General features: G+C 40.0%; 1 long non-coding RNA gene and 2 gene segments (V, D, J or C); all 3 read right to left on the reverse strand.

Annotated features, from left to right (window-relative positions):
* Positions 1-4,836: 4,836 nt before the first annotated feature.
* Positions 4,837-5,719, reverse strand: LOC140456793 (uncharacterized). The gene is made up of 2 exons (XR_011953129.1): positions 5,597-5,719; positions 4,837-5,457 (listed from the first exon to the last, which is right to left on the reverse strand). It is a non-coding gene; the product is annotated as an uncharacterized lncRNA (long non-coding RNA).
* A 2,685-nt stretch (positions 5,720-8,404) lies between these two features.
* LOC140456905 (Ig heavy chain C region-like) lies at positions 8,405-25,398 on the reverse strand. The segment is given in 6 exon segments: positions 8,405-8,830; positions 9,278-9,586; positions 11,520-11,825; positions 14,941-15,240; positions 24,992-25,082; positions 25,380-25,398. Coding segments are annotated over 5 exon segments (1,326 nt in total).
* Positions 25,399-25,451: 53 nt separating this feature from the next.
* Positions 25,452-26,411, reverse strand: LOC140456906 (Ig heavy chain V region-like). The segment is given in 2 exon segments: positions 25,452-26,132; positions 26,261-26,411. Coding segments are annotated over 2 exon segments (414 nt in total).
* Between the last annotated feature and the right edge of the window lie 744 nt (positions 26,412-27,155).

Below are 27,155 nucleotides of genomic sequence, written 5' to 3' on the forward strand. Positions count from 1 at the left end.
CCTGCAGGATGTCCCTCCTAATGAAGTACCTCATGGCTCACAACAGGGTATCCCATCTGCATAATGGAACAGTCTCCTGTCCATGGTAGCGATCATTACGGGAACTGGAAATCAGAGTATGTGAGTGAAAGAAGCCGTGAGGGCTAGAGTGTTCACAACATTCCCAGGACCAGGTTGGCCATTAATAAGTCATTAAGATCCCCCACTTGGTGCATGAACAATGGGTTACTCCTACTCCTCGTAAGAGTATTGTGATTAATGCTTTTTAGTGCTATTAAGCAAATAGTGAAGTGTGGCCATGTGATAAAATCATTTACATTCACTGCTGAATACTCCAGACGTTTTGTGAGAAACTTTATAATTTTTCTAGCTGTTCTGAATACACTTTTTATTTCATACAATGGTGATTTTCTACATAGGATTACAGAGGAAAAACAGACCATTTGGCACAATCAGTCCATGCCAGTGCTTATGTTCCACTCAAGGTGTTTCACATCTTTCCTCATCTAAATCGCCCATGGTAATTCTCTATTCCCAACCCTTCCAAGTGCTCGCCTAGTTTCCTTGAAACACATCTAAACTATTGATTTCAACTATTCCGTCTGGTCACATATTCCCCATTCTCATCATTCTTTCAGTGAAGAGATTTCTTCGAATTCCCTTTTGGATTTCTTGAGGTACCGCCTTATATTGACAGCCTCTAGTTATGTTCTATCCCAAAGTGAAATGTTTTCTCTGTACCTTCTCCTTCAAAACCTTTCATAATTTTAGAACTGTCAGCCTTCTTTTCAAGAGAGAAGTGAACAGCCCAACAATTCTTTCGTGATATACACAGCCAGAAACTTGTGTAGCATTTTTATAAATCTTCTCTTCACTCTTTCTCATACATTCTATAATATGTCAACTCGACCTGCAAGCAATACTCTTAATTATAGTCAACCAAATTTTTGTAGGGACCCTACTTTCAAATCTATCCCTTTCGAGATAAAGCTAAGAGCTTTTTTTGCATTTTTATGGCCTTTGGAACCTGTGGTGAAATTGTTAGTGACTGATGTAATTGTCTGAAATCACTTTGTTTGTCTCCCTCACTTAAACGTGCATCTTTGAATAAGTGACCTGCACATTATTCCTACCAAGATGGATCACCTTACGTTTATCTGTGTGGATCTTCATTTGCTAATTATTTGAACATACCCTAAATTAATTAATGATCGCTTGCAACTTCTTGTAGTCTTCAGAATTGGCTACATTTCAACATTCCTTTCCAATTTGGTGTCATTGAATTGCTCATTTTTTTTGTCGTAATTAGATACAATATTTAATTTGCAGTTTTACTTTATTTTGTTTTGAATTTTTAGAGAGGTGCAGTAATCTACACGGTAACTATAACAACTAAATGTAGAATGACAGATAGATGAAAATTATTCCAAACACAGGGTTAATTAATAGACTCTATTAACTGCAAGGTCAAAACAGGGAATTATTTTTTACACGAATGATATGGTGAGGTTATCCGTAGTGCAATAACTTTTTGTCCATTTTTTTGTTGCAGCTTATTTCCTCAGGTCTTTCTGTGCTACTGGTACGAAATTGAAAAGGCACCCATCCTCCATTTTAAGCTAAATGATAATTTTTAATAAAAGCATTTATATAAAATGTAACATGATTTATGAAGCCATCCCTCTAGGCTTATACATATTCACAGCCATGTAGAGTTATATAGGGAGAGGCTGAATAGGCTGGGGCTGATTTCTCTGGAGCGTTGGAGGCTGAGGCGCGACTTTATAAAGGTTTATAAAATCATCAGAGGCATGGATATGGTGAATAGACAAGGTCTTTTCCCTGAGTTGGGTGGAGTCTCAGCTAAACCTATACTCGTGAGTATAGGTTTAGAGTGAGAGGGGAAAAAGTTGAAAGTACCTAAGGAGTAACATGTTCATGCAGAGGATGGTGTGTATAGAATGAACTGCCAGAGGAAGCGGTGGAGGCTGGTGCAATTTCAACATATAAAAGGCATCTGAGTGTGTATACGAATAGGAAGGGTTTAGAGGGAAATGGGCCAAGTACTAGTAAATGGGACTAGATTAGTTTAGAATATCTGGTCAGCATGGGCAAGTGAGAATGAAAGACCTGTTTCCAAGTTGTAAATCTCTATGACTCTATGATCTACCCCTTTGCTCTTAATGTACTAGTCGAATCTCTTTGGATTATCTTTAACATTATCTCCCAAGGCTATCTCATTTTCCTTTCTTGCCCTCCTCATTTCCCTCTTTAGAATGTCCCTGCACCTCTTGTACTCTTCGAGATTCACTTGATCTCATTTATCTATATCTAATATATGATTCATTCTTAATCTGAACCAGACCCTCAATACCTTTATTCCTCCAGTGTTCCCTCCTCTTACCAGCCTTATCTTCACACTAACAGGAACATCACACCTCTGAACTCTCGTTATCTCACTTCTGAAAGCTTCACTCTTGCCGGCCGTTCCTTGAGCTGCAAACAGTCTACTCCAATCAACCCTTGAAAGTTTTTGTCTCATACTATCAAAATTTGCTCTAGTCCAATTAACAACTTTAACTTATACATAATGCCAATCCTTTCCATAGATATTTTACAACTAATCGAATTATGACCCCGGCCCCAAAAAGCTCCCCTACTAACCATTCAGTCACTTGCCCTGCCTTGTATGACAACAGTAGGTCAGGTTTGCTCCTTCTGTGATAGTTACGTCTGCATATTAATAAAGAAAATTGACTTTAGCACTTACCAAATTCCTCACCATCCAAGCTCTTAAGACCATGGCTGTCCCACTGTATGTTTGGAAGTTTAAAATCCTATTATTCTTCAATATAAATAAGATCTTTCAACATATTTGTTACTCAATTTCACTCTGACTACTGGGGGGACTATTACAATTGCATCAAAGTAATCATGCCCTTCTTATTTATGAGTTCCATCCACATAGCATCACTGGACCATCCCTCAGAAATACCTTGTGTTAGAACAGCACTTATATTTCACCACAAGAAAAATTGACTCCAATCTCCTTCTAGCTCTTCCTATTTCTGCCGTGCCTTTGATGGTGGGAGGGGCTTTGAACATAAATTATTCAATTTACTGGTGATGGTTCGTAGCTGAAAATAAAGATACCATGGATGATTTGGGTGATGGGAAATAAAAGGTTACATTGTGTGGAAGGAAAATTCTGGATATAAACAAGAATTTTACAAACCGATCTCCATTCTGTCTGCCCAGGTCTTGCCTACACCGCTGTACCTCCAGAGGACTTTCCATTTATTTTGATGAGTTCAAGTTAATCTCAGGCGCTGTTTTGTACTTGTCAACTATTTGTTAACGGGGGTTTGCCGTTTCAGAATGTAGGTTGCCTTATTGTGTACGTTCTCAGAGTTCAGTGTTTGGAGTCCTTGTTGGTTCACCCTGTGCTTTGGTATATAATGCAAAATTACAGAAAAATATTAATAGCAATTTAAGGTAAAATGTTAGGATATTGGAAGAACAGCTAAGAGCATCAAGTTTGACAGAGGGTTGTGGGACAGGACATGGAAAGCTTCAGGGTTTCCAAAACTTCTCATCTCTGCCTTCCCTGATCGAAATAAACCTGTGATTTATCATTTTTGAGGATTGTTATTCATTAACATCGGTGTGCCAGATAGATCTCAGTGTCAGGGAGGTGTGACGTGCTTCTTTGTTTTGTGATGAACTCAGAGGAATATACAATAGTAAGGGTGTAAACCCAAACGGGCTAAGGAGCAGAGGATCCTCCGTGTGTATGTGCACAAATCAGCGAATGTACCATGGCACATGGACAGAAGAGCAAATAAACCCAACTTCATCAATAACGCTGTAGAGAACAAACACAAAGCAATTATATTAAACTCAAATAAAACAGTCTCTTGTCTCACCTGGAATGTTGCATCTTGTTTCCGGTGCCACGTTTTTGAAAAGATGCGAAGTAATGAGATTGAGTACGTGACTGATTCACAACACTATTCCCAGGATGATACACCTCACCAACTCTGAGAAATTGAGAATGTTCTCCTCTGCTGATAGTTTCCAGACTCTGTGAACAATTGCTCCGATTGGTTCTCAATTCAGTCTTGCGTCACATAGATCCCAATGGCTGAATATTTCAAGTACTCATGAGCTCTGCCTGATTAACATCGACCTCTGATTTATTATTTGTGAGGGTTGCTGTTCAGTAATATCCCTGTATCAGATAGATCTCAGTCTCATTCCCTGGGATTTGACAGGTGTGGTGTGTCAAATAGATGCCAGGAATTGTGCTCCATGAGATTTAGGTGTGAGAAAAACTCCAGTCCTGAGAATCCGCCCTTGTATTGTGCACGTGTTGTGTCTGAATACCTGACTGAAGGTTGACATTTTTGGCTGATGAATGTTTCGTTGGGCGCTTTAGGTGGCGATTTCTGCATTACTAACCCAGGCTGTCCCCACATTGGGAGTACTTTTAGTTTAGACAGTGTAGAGTAAAGTTTCAAACTCCTTTGTCTGCCTTTGATAGGCTTCGATAAAAAGCTCCTCATTTGTATCATTAGATGACCCAAGGTCGTGACCATTTGTGCATAAGAGGAAATGTTCTCTAATCATTCTGCCTCTGGAGTGTTCCATCAGGCATATCGTGTGATAGATGTATTTACATTAGTGGGCTGCATGGTAGCGCAGCATTAAACTAAATGACTGGATGAAACACAACCAAACAGAACAAGTGAAAGCATTTGGCTGGGAAAGGAGTAGGATGTGGGAAAATGTATTATTACTGACTGGTCTTGAAGAAAGAATTAAGTAAACTCAAGGTTAGTGCATATTCATTCGAGATTTATTAACAATTTCAGAAAGCATTTTTATCCAAAAAGTTGATGTAAAAGCTAACAGAAGTGAATATAATGGCTGGATGCCACATTGAGATGAGAACACATGCGCTGTGAGCTGGGAGTTTTCTGTACATCAGTAACAGTCACAAGAAAGGGAGTACAAAGGCTCACCAGAAAGGGTTACATCAGTAACAGTCACAAGAAAGGGAGTACAAAGGCTCATCAGAAAGGGTTACATCAGTAACAGTCACAAGAAATGGAGTACAAAGGCTCATCAGAAAGGGTTACATCAGTAACAGTCATAAGAAAAGGAGTACAAAGGCCCATCAGAAAGGGTAGGCAACCATTCTGAGTAAGGAACTAATAAAAGCAAAACAAATGGGCTTCAAACAACTGGGAGGCTCCAAATTCTTCCAACCACAACTATCTCAAAGATATCAAAGTAAAAAGGAAAATCTATCAATAATTGTCTCAGTTACACGCTGATAAACTGAAGTAATCTCACTGTTAGAGTCAGCAACAGGACAGATTGTAGATTGGGAATTCAGAGACCTTGATAAGCAGATCAGGAAAATCAAGGGGGTCCACAATTCATTCACTTAACCTGGAAAAGAGAGATAAAGCAATGACGCAGATATTTATGATCAGGGACTTTCAGACTTAATGTTTATTCAATGGCACACTTAGAGATTTCACAAAACATATTGGGCTGCTTGGCGTGAGAAAGATGTGATTATTCTCACCTTCACCAGAGTGACGGCAGCGCTGTAGAAAGTACTCAGGAAAAACAAGGTGATGAACGTGGAGGCAGTGGTCCAGATGTTGCTGTTATCATCCTCATAGTTTTCAATCCAAGTGCGATCTATTGAATCTATGAGTATAAAGCCGAGATTGTTTATTGATCCAGATCGATCTATCTGCATCCAAGTCATGTAATTAGTGACCATTACATCTTCATAAAGCAGTCAGGTATTTCTCAAGTGTGACTCTTATCTGTATCTATTAGTGCATTATTGACTCTCAGCAAGAAATTACAAATACTAACTGCACATGTTCTTTCTTCATTGTCCATGTCAGAACGTTTTAAATTATTTTTCTTTCAATCTATTATTTAAGGATATTATTATTTGAGGAATGATTATTATGAATGATTACTTTAATTATATCATGATATTTTAAATATAGGCTGTGACAGCACTTTAGTTGAAAATTGTGGCCATCACTGAATAAAAGTTCAAATGTGATTCTCATCTTTATGTATTGGTGACCAATTGCTTGGCAAATCATGAATATAAGTGACATCACAGTCAGGACATTGCTTCATATTTTTGTTTGTAGGATCTGTACATTTAGGAATAAGTGTTTGTACATGTGTCCCTTAGTTTATTTGATCAATTGCTTGGTGTGTTTGATTTTCCTTTAATGTTTGTGTATGTGGTTATGAGAGTCTCTTACTTCACTCTTGCCCACGTTGGAGTCTGTGCGTGAATAAACATATTCCTGTTCCTTTACTGCTGGTGTGCTCATGTGTTTGTGTACCTAAATTTTGGTCTTTTCACATTGTGTAAGCATCATCATGCTAATATTCCACCTCGTTGCTGCCTATGCTTATCTTGTAATGTCTTTGTGAGTGTTCATTTTTCATTAGTGCTATCTAAAATGTGTGCTTATGTGTCTGTTTCAGATCCTACCTACATTAGGTTATTTTCATGTTTATGCTTAATAAATGTTAGCATGCAATGTTATGCTTTGATGGATGTTTATATTTATATGATGATGTTTGCTTATGTGGCAATCTTTCCCAAACCATCTCCTGAGAAGCTTGTTTGTGTTATTGTTTGTGGATGCTTGCTGATGTTTATGCCCATTATCCTTATTTAATAAACACCCCTCTATTTGTTGACCTATGCACTTGTGTGTCTGCATGTGAGACTCTGAATTTGTGTGTACGTGTGATATTGTATCCATGCTGATCAATGTGGTTTAAAAATAACTAATTAAGCTGCCTCTGTCATTGTATGTTTGTGATTCTGAAAATGGGAAAGTTATGATATTAATATTTATCTCTGTGCACTTACGTGCCTGTGTGAGTTGACAAGTGGGAGGACATTTTTCGGAATTTGTATCTGTGTTCATGCGTGTATGTCTGTACGCATTGTGCTGTATGAATGTAAATGTATTTGTGTGTTACCGTGTGTCTATGTTTCTCATGGTTATGTGTGAGTACCCCTGTTCATTTGTGCAAATGTTTTTCATTCGGTGTATGTGAGTTTTTGTATGAGCTTAGAGAGTGTTCAAGTGCCACTTGCATGTGTGGCTCTGTGTGAGTATGCATGTGTGACATCTTATCTATATGCACATTTGAGTGTGCACATAAATATGTGTCTTTAGGTGAGAGCTCGTATATGTGTCATTACGAGTGTATTTGTGATCATCTCTCTGTATCTGTTCTTATACCAGACTGCAATTTTTATTATTCTAATTTATTGTTCGAATTTTAATGGATTGCCCATAATTAGATCTGACCTTGGTGTTGTAGGAAACATTTCCCATCATCATGGAGAGATAAGTGTTTTATGAGCAACACTTCTGTTGCAGTGATAGAATTTCTGTCTGCCCAAGAGATAACATTTCTGAATATCTTTATTAGAAAATGTCTACTTGTGTTCTGTATGTGAAACAAAATGATATCAGGTATTCGAATACCAGAATTGACCCCATGTGCTCCAGAAAACAGAAACAAACCTATGGAATACAAACCGCGACGATGCAAACACCAGTTTTGGATTATGGGAATCAATGTTAATCATTTGTTCACAGAGCCAAGCATGTCCAACATGCTTCAAAGGTATTATTTTGCAAGGAAATGTTAAATCTTTGGACAGTAAGCAAGAAGCTGATTGTTCCTGTTAGCAACTGGGTTACATTACAGAGGACATCTTCCATGAAAACTCTTCACAGGGAGCACGAGGACAGACCATTCATCATTCCCCTCCCCTCTGCTCCACGGCAACTTATCTGTTGATTCTCTTTGGTGTGAAAGTGAAGATACATTCTGTCAACTCATGCGCTGGTGCAAGATCCCTGGCAGTTCCCCAGAAACAAAGGTTACATTCAAACTGTTGTGCACTATTTACGATTGGAATGTTCCAATCAAATTTAATTTTAACGTGTCTTAAATTTACATTTCCAATTGGTGCAATGTGGCAGTTTAAAACTGACATGAATTTTGTAAGAGTGTCCAATCGGGAGAATCAAGAACACCAAGTTCAAAACTCGTGCTCGACCCTTGACATAAAATGGACATTGTCAGATTTTGTCACAGAGGGATTTAGGGTGGATAAGGTATTTGGCAGAATCCTGCAATGAGTGAGCTTTACTCTGTCTCTGACCCAGGGTGTATCTGAGCAGAGAACATTAACTGCACAAGACACTCGTCCTAGACCTGTTAATAATCCACTTTAACTACACAGATGGAATGGAAGTCAGGGTGGGAAACAATTAATTCAGTATTTAACTCACAACTGGAGGAAAAAAAACACTTCTATTACTTCTGTTGAATTATTAAATGCAACTTTGAGATTTTTATTGACATGAATTAACAGTGTCCATCAGTGCAAGCGAAATGTTTACAAAACTTGGTTTACCGCTGGATTTATCGACTGTTCTGTTGATGATCTTCAGTGGAATTGCTTCATGTCCCACCACACAGGAGTAAGAAGCACCGCTGGCCCACTCCTCCGCTGTAATGGATAACAGGCTGTACATGAAGAAGGAGATGTTGTCACTCTCCGCCATCACCTCGGTGTTCTTGTAGTTACTGGGATTCACCGGCTTGTCATTGTTTGTCCACTTGACGAAGATCTCTCGGGGAGAGAAACCTCTCACTAAACAGTTAAGGGAGAGAAACCTCTGAGCGGAGATTTCTTCTGTTGGTGGCAGGAGGACCGACACAGTTGGCTCCAGCGGATTAATCACTGCAGAATATTTGAGACAAATATAAATCAACCAAAAAATCCTGAACCAATATCACAATTTCACTAAATATTAAAATATGCCATGTTTAATTTGGGATTTATTCACTTCCGTTTACTAAAGGAGCAGAATGGTACACATTCTGTCCAGTAAAAAAAGTCGAGTTTAATGTGAAAGTTGCCTCCATGTTTCCAGCCCACAACAAGGACATTCTGTCCAACTGTCATTGCTGATGGTGACGTCACAACCCAGGCTTCTTCCCACTTTATCTGAGTGAATCAGAATACAATATCCTTTGGTCCATCTTTTTCTTAATCAGCTACCTAGCTATCCTGCCTTCAGATGCATCATTAATCCTCCCAATGGTGTTTGTTCATTACCAATCAAAGCCTGACATTGATGTAACTGGATCTGGATTACACATGGGATCCTTTGTGTTTTAATCTCACCTTTCTCCTTGTGGATGGAGTCTCTCCGCGGAGTCGGTAGATTCTGATGGTACACCACACATTCAAAAGTAACGCCACTCATCCAGGCTTCAGTAGAAATGTCTAATTTGCTGATCACACTGTCGGGATTCTGTCCAGGCTGGTCAGCAATCTCTGTTTTCAGAGGCTTCTTTTCTTGTTTCCAGGTCACGTTGACTCCAGAAGGAAAATTGGACACAACGCAGGTTAACGTCACCGTCGCCTCCAGTAAGACTTGTTCTACTGGCGGTGGGAGGATTTTAACGGTGTTAGGGTGGCACTCGGTATCTTCTATGAAACAAAAATCAAAGTCAATGAAAAATGCCCCTTTATGATACAAACAGCCAATCTTCAGATTACTTCTTCACAGGGTGAATACACCACCTTCAAAATGGCAACTCCAACTATTGCTGAAACGATGCTTACTGTTGTTGATGTATTTTGATTTGTGAAAGCATTTGTGATTACCTATAACATACCCTGTGTAATTACTCCTAAAGAACACTGGCTTTGTAACAAGTGAAACCTGAAAAATAAAATAATCGAAGATACCATCATGTAACCCATGGAATTACCTTTCTTTCAGAGTCTGTCTCTCACTTAACACCATCTATTAATACTTGTGACAAGAGTAATCTCAATATAATGAGTTCATTTCCATGTTCATAATCCTTAGGTGCAAATGCTGCTGGTCATGCTGACTGCCAAATCACATCCTACATTTGAGACAAATTATAATAAATAATAATTATTCTCTTTGCAGAGTTCTAAAGTGTTACAGGAGCGGTGAACAGCCATGTAAATTCTGTTCATTATATTTAACTTGATCAAAAATACTTTGCGTTATTGGTGTGATGTCATTCTCTAATTTATGTCATTGTTCCTCGTGAGCTGTGTTTGGAGTAGATCAGAAAACAAGACATTGAGTACAGCATTGGATATCGAGAAGGACACCCATCTCCTTAAGTCTTTCCCTCCATTCAGTTTGTTCGTAACTGGTCTGTACTTTCACTTTATTTACTAAGGTGCGTTTTTTAATTTCTTCATAGAGCAGGGGAGAAAAAAACAAACAAAAGCGTCTTAAATTAATCTACAAACGCGATGGAAATGTCTAATTTTATAGACATCCACTACTCACTGTGTAAACATCGCCACCCCAAACCAGGCTAAATCAGCCTGTCTCGAGTTCCTAGTTCATTCATCCCTATTGGACTGTTCTTACCAGAATTTATTCTCCTGCCTCATCCACTAATTACAGAGACCATCTTAAAGAAGCTCAGTGAGATCACGTTTATCCCAGTTGATGTGATACCCACTTGGTCTGGGGTCTGATCCCATAAATGAAGTTAAAGAGCTCAGTACCAGATAAAAAATCAATGTCGTACAATGTCCAAGGCCAACAGGTCATTCCTGAGCAGGGAATGAAGCATTGAACGCATTTTGATTTATTTTCAAGTAAGGGTCACTGCATATTTTAACCACGTCTTTTTGAGACCACAACATCATAAGATAGAGGATCAGAATAAGGCTGTACGGCCAATCCAGAGTTTAGATCAGAATGATGCTGGAAAAGCACAGCAGGTCAGGCAGCATCCGACGAGCAGGAAAATCGACGTTTCGGGCTACAGCCATTCTACTGTCTTCTCTAAACAAGAGCCGATCTATCTCTGGCTTGAATACACACAATGGCCTGGCCTCCACAGCCCTCTGCAGCAACAAGTTCCACAGCCTCATCACCCTCTGGCTGAAGACATTTCTTCCCACATCTCAGTTCTAAACGGTGCCCCTTTGGCCCTGAGACTGTGCCCTTGGGTCCTAGTCTGGCCGACCAGTCAAAACATCTATTCCACGTTCACTCGACCTCAGTCTCTCAGTATTTTCTATGTTTCAATCAGATATCTCTCCAATATCCCCCCTCTTCCCCCAAACTTATCCCTGAAGTGGCCCTCTGAACGCCTCTCCCAGCGTGGTCAGGCAATAAACTATTTAACAAAGCTCACTGTCTATATATCTATCTTCAACAGAGAGGAAACATGCTTTTCTGACTTGCCAAAATGTTGAGACATGAGCGATGCTAATGTAACACTCAAACTGAAATGCGATACGTGGCATGTTGGGAAACGAGAAGCTCTACCGTACTGTCTACTACGCCTGATAAATGAGCATGTTTCATTCACATCAGAGTTTAGAATGATTTGTAGCTCTCTCAGTGTGTGTCTCTTACCCTGGAGTGCGGTGATGTTTTTACTTTGAATGTTCTCTCCATGAGTGACCTGGCAGGTATAGACTGCGCTGTTGAACCATTCACCATAAGGGACCATCAGCCGACTCGTCACCGAGAAGTTCCCGTCTGCCTCACACACGGGAGACGTGAAGAAGCCAGAATCCAAGGGTCGGCCGTTTTTCAACCAACTCACGGAGATTGACTTCGGATGGAAATCGATGATTGAACAGACGACGGTTGCAAACTTGCTGCTTGCGATTTCTTCACTGGAGCTCACAGTTAGGAGAAGAGTTGGTGGGAGAATACCTAGATCATTAGGACACACATCGCATAAATTATCTGACGAATTTCAGAACAAATACAATCAGTTCTCATATATCAAGGTTTTTTGTGGTTAATGGATACAAGAATCATAATTATGCAGAGTGCTGGAGAAGCTGGGATCCACACAGAAAGATCAGCAGGACAATGTGAAAAGCTAAAATTATAGGACACAGCAAGGGAGTCAAGGAGGCATAGAAACTATAGGCCGGTAACATCAAAAGGGAGATAGCAATGTTGGATGGTATTCGTTTTAATGACAGAGTCTGATGAACAAGGCAGACAAATTACTGGCATAAATGAGGAAATGATGTGGTTGCTATCACAGAGACATACTGAGAGCCAGGCAGGAGTGGCTATTCAACATTCCAGGATTTAGTGCCTTCAGGCAAGACAGGGAAAGATGGAAAAGGATGAGGGCTGGGGGTGTACAGTGCAGAATGTTGCTTCTGTCGCAATTCTGACAAGAGTATTTTAGGCTGTAAAGAGAAATGAAACCATTGATACCTCCTCGAACAAAGGCAAATGGACAGTACTTCAAAACCAAAATACAGCAAACATAACTACTGGGAGAGCACGATAGACCTTACTATAGGTCCAAAAGAGCAAGTGAACATACATGGGCAAATTTCAGAGAAATGTAAATTAAATAGGGGAATGAGAAAAGAGGTTTTTAACTTCCTCAGCATAGGCTTGGATATACATTTTGTCAAAAATTTAGAGGGAGCAGAATTCTGAAAATGCCCCCAGGAGAATATTTTAACAAAGTATGTGTTTAATACTGAGAATTGTAATCCAGAACTTGCAAGAGAAGGGTGAATCTGGACTTAACTTTAGGGAATGAAGTCGACCCAGTGGGTAAAACCTCAATGGTGGAGCACTTTGCAGACAGTGATCGTAAATCAGTTGGATTTCAGATTGTACTGCAAAGGAATAGAAATTGGCCCAAAGTTCTGAAAAAGCGAAGGACAATTTTAGTAAGATCAGGTAATGACTTGACCAGAGTGGACTGGAAGCTGACACTTATTGGTAAATCTGAGTCAGAGCAGTGTGACACATTTAAGAGAGAGATAAGAAAATCACAGGGAGGACATTTCCCAGGAAGCCACTGAGTGGGACCAAGAATGCAGTGGGCTCTGGACACCAGAGGGCATGGAGGGGGAGATAAAGAGAAACAAGGGAGGCTTCCGGTCTATACTGAAATGTCAAAACAATAGGAATTAGTATGGAGTACAGAACGTGCAAGGGGGAGTTTGAAAGACAGAGGAATTAGAAGAGCAAAAGGGACCATGAGAAAATAATAGCAGTCAAAATAAAGGAGAATATTTTTAAAAGTTACGTGCTCATTCATAATAAAAGAATTATTCAGGAAACAGTAATGCTCATTAAGTGTATTATTGGAGTGGAGCCGGAGGATTAGCTTGTGGTCAAAACGAACGTGTTGTGTCAGTGTTCACTAGTGAGAGGGACAATGTGGGGACAGAAAACATGGAGGGGTGTTGTGATGTAGTTTTCAGAAATTAGGACACATGACGTGATGTTCTGTGTTGTCTTGCTGAATGAAAAGTGGTTATATTTCCAGGGCAGATGAAAAGTATATACCGAGCTGTTGAGCGATGCAAAGAATGAAATAGTTGGGTCGCTGACAATAATTTAGAATTCCTGTCTGGCCACAACAGTTGTGCCAAGTGAGTGTAGATCAGCCAACGTTGCACTGTCATGCAGGACGAAGGAAGGTATAAATAATGAAAACACAGATCTGTCAAACTCATCTCAGTGGGAGGGAAACTATTGAGAAGTGAAATTAGTCTTCATTTGAAAGATAAATCAACAATTTTCAGCACGGTTTTATTGAGAGGAAGTCATGTGTAAGAAATTGATAGTAGTTTTCAGAGAGATAACTCGATGTCCAGATGATAGAAATAATCAGAGCCAATGGGATCGGAGTTAATTTGACAGATTGGATCTAGAACTGGCTGAGTGGTGGGAGCAGGGGATAATAGTCATCGGGTGTCTGCGTGACTGGAAATCTATGTCTCCTGGTGCTCTGTAGGGATTGGTTTGATTTCCTTGTTATTTCTCTTACATACTAATGATTAAGACTCAAATTTAGGAGGATTAACCAGTGAATTCACAGATGAAATGAAAACTGTCATGTTGGTAAGTCATGAGCATAATGGCTTTAGATTGCAGGAGGATATAAAAGGGTTGGTTGTATGTGAAGTGAAGTTGCAAATGGAAATTATTCTGCATAAATGTGAGGTGATGTAATTCGGCAGAAGAATCTGTGAGGTATGGCGTTTTGAATGGTGGAACCCTGGAAAGGCCTGAGGATCTTTGGTGCATGTACCCACCGATCCCCTATAGTACTGTGGCGTCTGGATAAAGAGGCTAAGAAGGTGAGAGGATATTTGCTTTTATGAGCCGAGACATTGACAATGAAGAGTAGGGAGATGATACTGGAACTGAATAGAACACTGGTTAGGCCATACTGAAGCGTTGTATGCATGTTATCGAAGGAATGTGATTACACTGACGGCAGTATTGATGAGATTTGCCAGGATCTTGCCTGGGTTGGAGGGTTTTAGTTATGAAACGAGTTTAGATAGACAGGCGTATTCCTTGGAGCAGAGGAGAATTAGGGAGAAGATTATCATGATGTCTAGAATTATTTTAGGCATAGACAGGGTAAACTGGATGAAACCTTTCCCCTTGATGGATTGATCAATGCCTCAGGGGCACAGGGTGAAGGTAAGGCCAGGAGCTCCCAAGTGGATCTCAGGGGAAAACAAAATCAAACAGAGGGTGGTGTTAGCCTGGAGCTCAGCACCTATAAGTCATGTAGAGACTGAGCCCCTCATAATAGGTATGAAGTATTGCGATGCATCCTTGCAAGGGCAAGTCAGACAAGGCAATGGATCAGGTGCTGGCACATGAGACTGGAATAGTTAGGTGGCTGTTATTGATAGGCGTGAACTGGATGGATCAAAGGGCCTTTTTCCTGTGCTGTATCAGGTGATTCTGTGAAAACGGTTATAAATAATGCCTTCTTCATATTAATCCCAGATGCTCTGTTTATCTCAGTTCCCACAACACATACCTGGACATGGCATTTCTTTGCTCTTGTGTGACCCGCTGTGTTGAACCTCACAGTAGATTTTGCAATCTGCCGCTGACCCGGGCAGGGTTAACTGGCTGCTCAGGGTGTAGGTTCCCTTCTTGTTTCTCACTGATGGGTAAGTCTTAAATCCAGTCGTGATTAACTCCCCACCTTTCTTCCAGGTTACCTTGGTGACGTCAGGGGAATAGTCCATCGCCAAACAACCAAAGGTCGCAGAACCGGTGTAGTGCTCCTGACAGGAGGAGACCAGGCCATAAAGCGTGGGGGGAGATGGTGTCTCTACAATAGAATGACCAATTGAGCAAGTTAGTTTCTGTTCATTTGACCTTATCAGTTACTCAAATGTATCCTCAGCTGTAAACGTTTGCCAGTATGCTCCCACTGAGTCTACAGCATAACTGGAGTTTATTTTTGTTTCCTACCAGTTGCTGATCATGATCATTTGTTCCTTCTTTAGAAACATGCCCTCGACCTTGACCATTGCCATATAATTTAGGAAGAAGAACATCCTGATCCCACCCCAGTAACTTTGAAGATCTCACCAACTGACACTTTCACTGGATTGCTGTGAAGAGCAAAGAAGTTTCACAAAATACAAACCAAGGAAATGCAGATTCATCAAAATTCTACACTGTGTGCAAACAGGCCATTTGGCCCAACAAGTCCACACCCACCCTCTGAAAAGTAACCCATCCAGACCTATTCCCCTACCCTATTATGCTCCAGTTAACCCTGACTAATGCACCTAACCTCCCAATCACTGAACACAACATTTGCAATTCCCCCAGCTTGCATATCTTTGGACTGTGGGATGAAACGCACACAGACATGGGGAGAAAGTGCCAACTCCACACAAACAGTCACCCGAGGTTGGAATGGAACCCGAGTCCCTAGCACTGTGAGGCAGCAGCGCTAACCACGGAACCAGCGTGCTGTCCCACTAGGTACTGTGCTGCTGGAAATACCCAACCGCTGGCAGTACCCCCGGAGAGAAATCAGAGTGAATCATAGAACTTAGAACATTACAGTGCAATACAGGCCCTTCGGCCCTCGATGTTGCGCCACCCTGTCATACTAATCTGAAGCCCATCCCACCTACGTCTGTATGCCGAGATAAAAACAATGACTACAGATGCTGGAAATCCGATTCTGGATTAGTGGTGCTGGAAGAGCACAGCAGTTCAGGCAGCATCCAAGCCTGTTCAATGATGACTTAATCTTGGAGAATCTACTACCGTTGCAGGCAAGCATTCCATTCCCTTACTACTCAATGAGTAAAGAAACTACCTCTGACATCTGTCTTATACATATCTCCCCTCACTTTAAAGTTGTGTCCCCTCGTGTTTGCTGTCCCCATACTTGGAAATCAGGTCCAGTGAGCCTTCCTCACTGATCAATGCAAGGCAGAATGTTCTCTCTGGGAGGAAGGTCACTGCAGCAGCAGCACAGGCAGGAGCTGAGCACTGGGACTGGGAGGAGGGCTGTCACGGCTGAACTCATGCCAATTGTCTGGAAGTTGAAACATCTAATTTAAAATTATCTGAATTCTGGAGGCCTCTGAAAAATGGAGGACCATTAAGGTTCAGAGGCTTTGGAGTGTTACAGCTGAGTATTTACGTAAATATGATTTGAGAAATGAACTGGTAATCTTTAACTTTAATAACTATCAAATTGACACGCAGTTCACCACCAAACCTCATCTTTCAGACTAACCACTGCACTTACTCTGTCTAGACCTAAATTTCCACTCACATTGATGCCCGGAACACACAACCCCTATCACACAAAACACATCCAAGGCAATCCATATTGGTAGTATAGCTGAGAAGAGAGATCTCGGTGTCCATGTACATAGATCCCTAAAAGTTGCCAGCCAGTTTGATAAGAGCTATTTAGAAGGCATACTTTGTGTTGGCTTTCATCAATAGAGGGACTGAGTTTCAGAACCACGAGGTTAGGCTGCAGCTGTACAAAATTCTGGTGTGGCCGCACTTGGGAGTATTGTGTACTGTTCTGGTCACCACATTATAGAGAGAATGTGGAAGCTTTGGAAGAGATCAGAGGAGGATTACCATGATGTACCTTGTCTGGTATGGAGGGAAGGTTTAATGAGGAAAGGATGAGGGTCTTGAGGCTGTTTTTGTTTGAGAGAAGCAGGTTGAGAGGTGACTTAATTGAGACATAAAAGATAAACAGAGGGTGGACAGTGAAAGTCTTTTTCCTTGAATAGTGATGGCTAGCAGGAGAGGACATAGATGATAGATGTCAGAGGTTGTTTCTTTACTCAGAGAGGAGGAGGGGCATGGAGCGCACTGCCTGCAACAATAGTACACTCGCCAACTTTAAGGGCATTTAAAAGGTCATTGGATAAATTTATGGATGAAAATGGAATAGTGTAGGACAGATAGGCTTCAGATTGGTTCCACAGGTCAGCACAACATTGAGGGCTGAAGAGCCTGTTCTGCACTGTAATGTTCTATATTCTATATTCCAGATGGACATATGATCTCAATTCATTTCACTCATTTACACTCCTGCCGCCCTGCACCTGGCCCATGTTGAATCTGGCCCTGACTGGACCTGGCACCATCATTTTCACAACCTCTGACAAAAGCCCACTACCCAAGACATGACCTCAGCCCTTGATCACTGACCTAACATCTTACCCAAGTCAACCTGTGCACATTGCATCCTCGCTCCTTTCACATCTGTGCTTTACAACCTACCATTTTGCCAGACTCCGAGCTTTGCATTTTGACAACACGTCCACCTGTCACTTCATTACAGTGACCTTCCACCCTGAAACATCCTGGCACTCTGCCCACCGCTACACTAACCAGCCTGGCATCCTGCCCACCTCTCCATAAACCTGTCTGGGAAAGACAGACCTCCTGCATTTCAGCTCAAGCTACCCCTCACCTACCAAGCACAATTCGAACAAATTATCCTGTGACCATTACCATTCACCTTGATGCCACCTTGCCAGACAGAGTGCGTGCAAGCTTACCCAGCAGCCAGCCAACACCTCACAGCCTACCAGCCCAAACTCTCCCACATGCCCAATCTAACCCCTCACTTGCTCACCACCTTCCAACTTTGAGCCTACTCCAATATAAAGTCAGTGAGTCATAAAGTCGTTCAGCACAGAAACAGTTCCTTTGGTCCAGCTCATCCATGCTGACCAGAGTTCCCAAATTAAACTAATTCCACTTGCCTGCCTTTGGCCCATATCCATCCAGACCTATCCTGTTCCTGTTGCTGTTCAAATGTCTTCTAAATGTTGGACCTATCTCTGCATTTACCACTTCCTCTGGCAGTTCATTCCAATGTTTTGGACAGTTACAACATGAAGCCCTAAATCCTGCAGTCAGTGCTCTGACCAATGAAGGTACATGTGCAAAACACCTTCAACACACTAGGTACTTGAGACAATGCTTTCAAGAATCTATGAGTCTGAACCCTCAGGTTCCTCAGTGTTCAACATCACTATCCGGTGCCCTACCATTAACTCTATAAGACTCTATGAGTCTGGACCCTCAAGGCCCTGTGTTTAAACATCACTATCCAATGCCCTACCATTAACTCTGTAAATTGTGACCTGATTTATCTTCTCAAAAAGCAACATGTCATGTTCATTTAAATTAAACTCCATCTGCCACTCCTCAGCCCATTGGCCCAGCTGATCAAGATCTCATTGTACGTTTAGATAACTTTCATTGCCAATTATACAACCAGTGTTGGCATTACATGCAAACTTACAAACCTACAAACCATGTCCCATTCAATGTTTTCATGGCATTCAACCAATATTGTAGCCTGTTTCCCTTTCTCCCACATATCTGTAGCATTTTTTTAAGCTTTGAAGGAATCTATCTCCTTATTGAAATCATTTAATGTTTTGTCCTCAATCAATTTCTGTGGTGGAGAATTCCAAAGGTTCACCATTCTTTTGCTGAATAGTAAACAATCAGGTTCAAGGTTATCGAGTGTTGGGAAGATTGGTGAGCAGCAAGATTAATGATGATCCCATGAATGGAATAGCCTTCTAGAGGGGCCAAAGTGCCTTCTTCAGCTTCCATTTTGCATGCTGTCATGTCCCTTCGGCAGCATGTTCCAAAATTGTGACCCTTGAGGATAAGGGCGCACATGTATGTAAATGCTTCTCCTGAAAGCTTTCCTCCAAATCAGACTTCAACTTGACTCTCAACTATTTCCCTGCCCGTTTCCTCTTCCTCAATCACAGCCATGGGACTCACTTCCTACCAGCGCTCTGAATGTGCTAATACCACACCAACTTCAGCAATTCAAATAGACAGATGACAACTGGTTTCTCAAGGCAATATAAAAAGTCTGACACTTCCACACCGGTCTAGAGATTCAAACAACCACTGGAAGAATTGTAAATTATTTGAGGCACTTGTGTGTCTACACAAGATGACATGGTTTCCATTTGTGTGATTTGACTGTGTTTTCACTGAAGGAACAGAGCTATTTCTTAATCATACAGCTGAGTGCCCTCCTCTTGCTCCTACCTTCCTATCATTGTGTCATTCATTAAGCTAGCTCTGGCGGTGAACACTTTTTATTAAAATATTTCAACAAATTAATTGTTTCACACATGCTTTAAAAAATTCTGTTGATTATTTGGAATGAGATCATTGACATTCTCTATTTGAGTGATCAAAATAACTTCCACCCAATTACAGCAGCCACTGCACTCTGGAGTGGGTTGTTCCTTCATAATAGTTTCTTGTGAAACTCCAGCTCGAGATCAGGGCGCTCAAATTCAATGATTCTCTGATATTTAATATCTCTGAACATTCGCAATTTGTTCAAATGCATCTTTTCTCTGAAGAACGTGTTTAATCGAACAGAACTTTTTTCAATGAAACAACAAACTTTAAATGCTAGAAAACCAAAATAAACGACAGAAATTTCTGAAGAAACTCAGCAGGTCTAGCAGCTCCTGTGGAGAGAAGGCAAGGTTAACCTTTCGCATCCAGAGACCCCCTCTTCACCAAATTGTTTTCATGTTTTTGGCACAAGAGCTCACACCTGTTGAGATAAACAGTGATTACGTTGGCTTGAATCCTGTTGGAAAAAGGATTCTTAGCAGAGGTACTGGATGGTCAGAGATAGCAATTGAAGACCAATTGAAAAGCTATCTCCTTCTGCTGCAAGTGTTGGATTCAGCGGAACCCCCACCGGACTGAACAATCAAATTCAGCTACAGCACTGGTTTAATATAAAGGTGAGCACTTTCTCCATTAACACCATCTAGCGATGCCCAAACGCTTGTGAACAAATATTGATCTGGAAAAAGCTGCTAACTGCCAAAATTCTGTCTAATATCTAAGAGACACAAGTCAGGACAGCGATTGAATAGATTTCACTGGCCTCTGTGAGTGGAATTCAAACAAACACCCAAACATCTCAATCTGCTTTCTTGCACTGAAGTAACCTGATAAGAGATGGTATTATATATCTCTCTAACAGGTTGTAAGTGAACACAGGCCTCCTGGCACTGAATCAGGGACACTACCACAACATCACAACAGACCTGAACACAATGAGCTCGACACTATCACAGAGAACACAGCCCACCTGTTTTGACAGTACATAAACCATGTTCGTTATTAACACCTTCCAACAACCAGGAATTGTTCCAGAATGTTTGTACAATGAAAGTAACATTTCAACATTTATCCAAGAATACTTTGATAGCAGCTCCGAATTGTTCAAACTCTATGGGAACTGCAGAGGAATAAAACTAGGAATTGTATTGCCATCAATTCACTGTCACTGGATTCCAACCTCGAACTCCCTTCCTCTTTCCCCTGTGAATCTTGCTGCACCAGACGGTCTACTTAGTCTGAAAAAGATTAAAATGTTTTGTAGTGTAATATCACCGTTGCCAGTGACATTAAAAGCTGATAATAGGTTTTCAAATAATAAGATGCAAAAACATTCTGATTCTACATTGTGCCACGAAACATGTCCTGCATAAATGAGGCACAAAGAAAGTATACAGCATATTTCCATCTGCCTCACTCAATCAAATATCTCTTGTTGCCAACAACCAATTTCAAAACTCTTGCTATCTGCCTTTTGTTCCTGAAACGTTCGTTTTGATTGGAACAACTTAGTCAGGGCTCTCAATTCTGAGGTACCTAATCGAATATTGTATTTCTGGCCGATAAAAATGGTTTTGAAGCGCGAGATGAAATTGAACTGTCTGAGATTCAGGGATCCGAATTGGACAATTTACAAATGGTCAGGACCGTTGACAAGTTAGTCAGAGATAGCACTGAAACAAACTGTACAACAGACTTAATCCTAGAGGATACATTGCTCAACTCCTCACGTCAAATATATTCACTGTACTTGAACATTCATCAGAGGAACTAACCAGTGGATTAATGTGAACGAGAATGTGTTCACAATGAACATAAATAACCACTGAGTTAATAAACTTAATAAGTCATTTATTTAATAAAATGTTTGAGGTGGGAAATATCGCCAATTAAAGCACAGATCCGGAGGCAATGGATTATTCTCTAAATTATTTTTACATATTCTTAAAACGTTCCTTGAACTAGGGAGATTTTGTATGCACTGCATAAAGTCAACACTGCATTCCAGTGTGGAAAGTATTTCTGTTGAAGGAATCAGGGCAAGGTCATTTTCTTGTTTACTGCTTTTCATGAACGAAAATGTTTAAAAAGGTATGAATTGAAAACTATGCTTCTGTCTGGACTTTCCCGCTTTAACAGATGTCTAAGTAAATGTGGGCACTGCTGCCTCACAGATCCAGGTACCCAGGCTCGGTTCCAGCCTTGGGTGACTGCCTATGTGGAGTTTACACAATCTCCCCTGTGTCTGTGTGGATTTCCTCCCACAATCCAAAGATGTGCATGTCAAGTGAACTGGTCATGCTATATTGTCCATAGTGTTAGGTGCATTAGTCAGGGGTAAATATAGGGTAGGGGAATGGGTCTGGGTGGGTTACTCTTCAGACAGTCGGTGTGGACTTGTTGGGCCAAATGGCCCGATACATACTGCAGGAAATCTAATCTAAACGATTGTCACACTTAACAAATGTGAGCACATTCCTTCGGATCGCTACATTGCAATAAATCGGTCAAGTATATTAATTAAAATAAATATTAATCTATTTTCAGTGTCTGAATAAACAATGTGCTCCGTTATCCTCTAGTTCATGTCTTCTGCAAATTTGTGAACTCTGCACACGTCTGAACACATCGATGTAAAATGAATTCTCTGCGATTGCAGCAAGGACTCCCATGGTTTTAAGAGTAGAGTTCCTACAGTATGGAAACAGGCCATTTGGCCCAACAATTCCACACTGACCCTCTGAACAGTAAGTAGCCCAACCAGACCCATTCCCCATAATTTATATTTAACCCTGACTAATGCACTATAACCTAGACATCCCTGAACACTATGGCTGTGCTAAATTGCACAAATCACCTGACCTGCGCATCTTTTGGACTGTGGTAGGAAACCAGAGCGCCAGAAGGAAACCCACGCAGACACAGGGAGAATGTGCAAACTCTACACAGGCAGTCACCAGAGGGTGGAATCGAATTTGGGATCCTGGCGCTGTGAGGCAGCAGTGCCAACCACTGAGCCACCATGCTGCCCTGCGAGTTCATGGGTGGATTATTTTAATTAATTCAACATTTGTCCTTGGTCACATAATTCACTATAGCAGTTGTTTCCGAAAGAATGACTCTTCAGTTGATTTTTTTTGTAAAATGTAACTATTTAATTAAAATGCACAGATTGGGAACACATAAAGCACTGTGCAGATTAAATAATTCAGTTAATGTTTTATTTTTATCCTGCAAATCCAGTTTAATCAGGGACATAACAATGAATTAACTCAAGATACGTATGAAACTGATCAAAGCAGTGAAACTGATCTGTTCTTCATAGAATTGTGCAGAATTTCCAAATGGTCTTTGTCAATGATCTTTTCCAGTCAGAAAAATATGTATGTAGTGTACAGCGGAATTGAAAGGTGTTTCTTGATCAATTATAACACTGTCATGGCATTTTTGCTCAAGAGCAAGAACTATTAGAACATTAGACTTTTGAAATGCTATTTATATTTCTCTATGACTTGTAAACTGTTTAAAGACAGACCTTGTGATTGAACTAGATAGTGGAGTTCTGAATTTGGATTGGAAAGCATGGATTAGATTAATCCTTAATTATTACTTTTAAGTAAAAATGGCGCCCGAAGGTATCTGTTTTCCCTTCATTTCTAAAACCTTTGCGATTTGCCTTTCACTAAATAATAGGCTTTATGAAATTTCAACTCGCATGCTGATTGCATTGAATGAGGAACCTGGAGCGGTTCACTGTCACCAACCGTGTTAACATTGCAAAACAATGTAGAAACCAGAAACGGTTTCCCAAGTATAACACATTTAATGTTACCCAAGCACAGTCATTCCTCAACAGATGAACGATCACCAGATCACAACGTGGTGTGTTTGAAGCAGAACTGGCTCTGCAAACATTTTCAACAGAACGAAGAACATGATGTAACCTCACACAAAAAAAACAAATTGAAGTCTAACAAAGCTGCTCAGAATCAAGCAAACTAATGATTAAATTGAATAGAAATAACAAGTCATAACAGCAACCTTGTTTGTGAGGGGACTTAACACTTAAAGCTGTAACGTTTCTGGCAACAGTTCAATTTATTTCTAACCTGCACACCCTTCTTGATCATGACAATCCTGTGCAGCACACAGTAGAGCGGTTGAAGGTATATATTGATTAATCACTTCATGGTCAAAACAAAATTACTGAATGGACAAATATTACCACATTATAATTTTAAGTTAGTTTCAATTACATAATCTGTTCAATTCTGCAGTTTCAGATTTTAGTCCCAAATTTTATTTTGAATGAGGCTACTCAAAACAAAATTCAGCTAGTTTACAATTAGAACTGAGTTCTTTTTTTAAAAATTCAATGCATTAAAAACTTATCTTTTTCATTTCTCACACTTCTGGGTTTCTGCCTTAAGTTGGTTTTCATACCATTACAAATGGATGTAATGTTTTCAATCAAGCAGGGAAAAATGTGTCATATAAGTTGAACAAATGCAGAAATGATTCATGAAAAACAATAGAACTTCACAAATATTGGTAATGAACAGTAATCCAGAGAGACAATCTCCTCACCAGAAAGAAAACACCAATTACAGAAAGTATGAAAACGCTGATCAATTCCACAAATTGAATAAGAATTCAATCAACTCAATTCAACAGAATCAAGGAAAATAAAATCAGAATCCAATCAACTCAAAACAACAGATTTGAATGAAACATAATCAGAATCCAACCAATTCACTTCAACAGAATCAAATAAAACAATTTCAAAAACCAATCAACACACTTCAACAAAACCAAGTAAAAACAAAGCCAAAATCCAATCAACTCAATTCAACAGAATCAAGTAAAACAACTCAGAATCTAATCAACAAATTGCAATATAGCACCGCAAGAAAATGTTATGACAGTTTCTAACCTGCTTGTCACCAACAAAATAAATGAGAAAATATATTCATGGTAAGAACATATATTCAATAAATGAATAATGATATTTTAGCATATTTTAATCATGTTTGGTAATATCTCAAACATCTTTGAATTCTTAGCGTTTGTTGTTGACAATAAAACTCACAGTCAGGGTGTCACTGACATTAAACATTATTTATAGCTGACTGTTTAAGAGACATTAGTGTTTCAAGTAACCCAGCCACACAGAATGCCCATCTGATCAAAACAAAAGAGATACACGGAGCAACTGACGCCATCATCACCATTTTAGCTATTTGCTGAGCCTTAACTGAAGTCTATAATCAGTCTGAACAAAAATCAATCCAAACCAAACCAAACTCAGCACAGAATCTGAGTTTCATTTAATTCAGAAATTAGTCACATGAATAGAAAGTTTTTAAAAAGTTACTAAGAAAGTTCATAGTTCTTACCTGAAGTCACTGTCACCATGGTCCCTTGGCCCCAGTAATCAAGACCATCACAGTGTTACATTCGCTGGACTGGGTCACACAATAACCAGCTCTGCATAAAACAAATCAAAAATCTACTATCATTTTAAATTTTCAGAACCACAGGCAAAATAAAGTCACAATAAATCTTCATCACATAATTGCGCGAGTGAATTCCGATCATTCTTGATAAATTTTAATAATGTTTTATACTTCACAGAGTAACACATGAGCTGATTCTCAAAATCCCCAAATGGTGTATCGATAATTACCCAACACTTTTACAAATTAAATAATGATACTGGCATTAAACCCCACAGAATTAATACTGCACTGCAAGTTAAGAAGGTTTGTAGAAGTAATCACTGACTCGTTTCAAACAATCGAGGCTGAATAGGTTTTTGTATTGATCATAATTGCAGTGTCACCCCAGTTATATCACTGTGAGACATGTTGTGTCAAATACTATGACAGACTGTAAACTGTAAAATGCAGATAATTTCTTCACTTCCTGGAAAGCAGTGATTCAGACTCCTCTAAGAATGATTTGGTGCATTATTTTAGCTTTTACGCTTCATTGTATTTTGAAAGCTTGGAATACTTTTCCAGGTTTGGTCTGCAATTAACTTGACAATCAACACGAAGAAGGTAAAAAAAAAATATACATCTGTACAAACTAGCACGACTGGATTGTGTTTAAATAGCATCTCATATTATTTCTCGCTCCTGCCATGGTAGAAATCACCAATTTGAGATAATCACTTGTCAGTGGTTATTGTATGAGAATGTCGTTGTGCACAACACTGTGACCCACTGTAGTATTTTGCACAGTAATAGATGGCGGTGTCTTCGATCTTCAGGTTCCCCATGTCCAACGCGAAAATGTTGTTTGAATTGTCTTTAGACGCAGTAAATCGATTCTTAATCGCTGGTGCATAGTTACTGTCGGATGAACTATAGTAGTACAGCAGACACTCCAGACCCTGTCCGGGAACCTGTCGGACCCAGTACATGTAGTAGCTGCTAAGATCGAAGCCGCTGGTTTTACAGGTCAGTTTCAGGCTGCCTCCGGGACGGCCAGTCTCTGCCTCTGGCTGGGTCAAAACAATCTCCGACTGGACACCTTTAAAAAAGAAAACAAATAAACCATGAGCATTAATGCAGATTAAATGATGGCTGAGTCTTTTACATTCCTGCGGTAGACTAACATTGAGACAGTGACAAAGACAGACTTGAACAAAAAACACTCACATGATAAGAAAGTAAGGAATAAACTGAGAAAAATTGTCGACACAATCATTCTGATAACTTGTGGGAAGCGGTTCTGTCAAGATCTTTCTAAACAGAGCCGACCCAGGAGTGTTGAATTACGGTCTAGTGCCCAGGATTTATATGGCCATCGGAAAGGGCAGGATCACACCTTCCGCCTGTTGGTTTCCTGCTGGAGGCTGAGACTGGATCCTGGTCTCAGCTTGTACAGCCCGAACACATGGGATCATGTATTTACGAGGTTACGTTGAAACATGGACATATACACATCTTGGGATATTTATTTTGCTGAATAGCTTCTTTGGGAGTGTTTTTATTTAAATGATGGAAGTAAAATTGAGTAGCTTCAGGTGTGTTTCACATGATACTTGCAAGTATTTTGTTTAAAAAAAACAAATTCATTCGGATGTTAGCTCCCTTTATTTCTACATTCATTCACAAGCAGATAAAACTAAAATCAAAGTTCAAACATATTACCAGCTAGTAAAACAATTGAGCTTGTTTTCCCAGGACACTGCCAGTCTCTGTTCCACTACAAAATAACATGTAATTCATACTAAACATTTCAAAATTCAATTTAGACAACTGAACACAGAGCTTGTCCAAAGTGATTATATTTAGAATATTCAATTAGAAGTTAACTCCCTTTAATTCTACATTCCACCACAAGCAGATAAAGCTAAAAAGAACTTCAATAATATAATTAACCAACAAAATTAGTGACCTTATTTTTGCTGTCACTAAAAGTCTCTCTCACTTTACAAAATAACATACCATTTCTAATCTGCGTTTCTAAATTCAGTTTAGGCAACCTAATATGCAGCATGTCTAAAGTGATTATGTTCAGAATGTGAGTGTGTGTCACTAAACAGTTTGG

This window comes from Chiloscyllium punctatum, chromosome 31, assembly GCF_047496795.1.
Source record: "Chiloscyllium punctatum isolate Juve2018m chromosome 31, sChiPun1.3, whole genome shotgun sequence".
Lineage (NCBI taxonomy): Eukaryota > Metazoa > Chordata > Chondrichthyes > Orectolobiformes > Hemiscylliidae > Chiloscyllium > Chiloscyllium punctatum.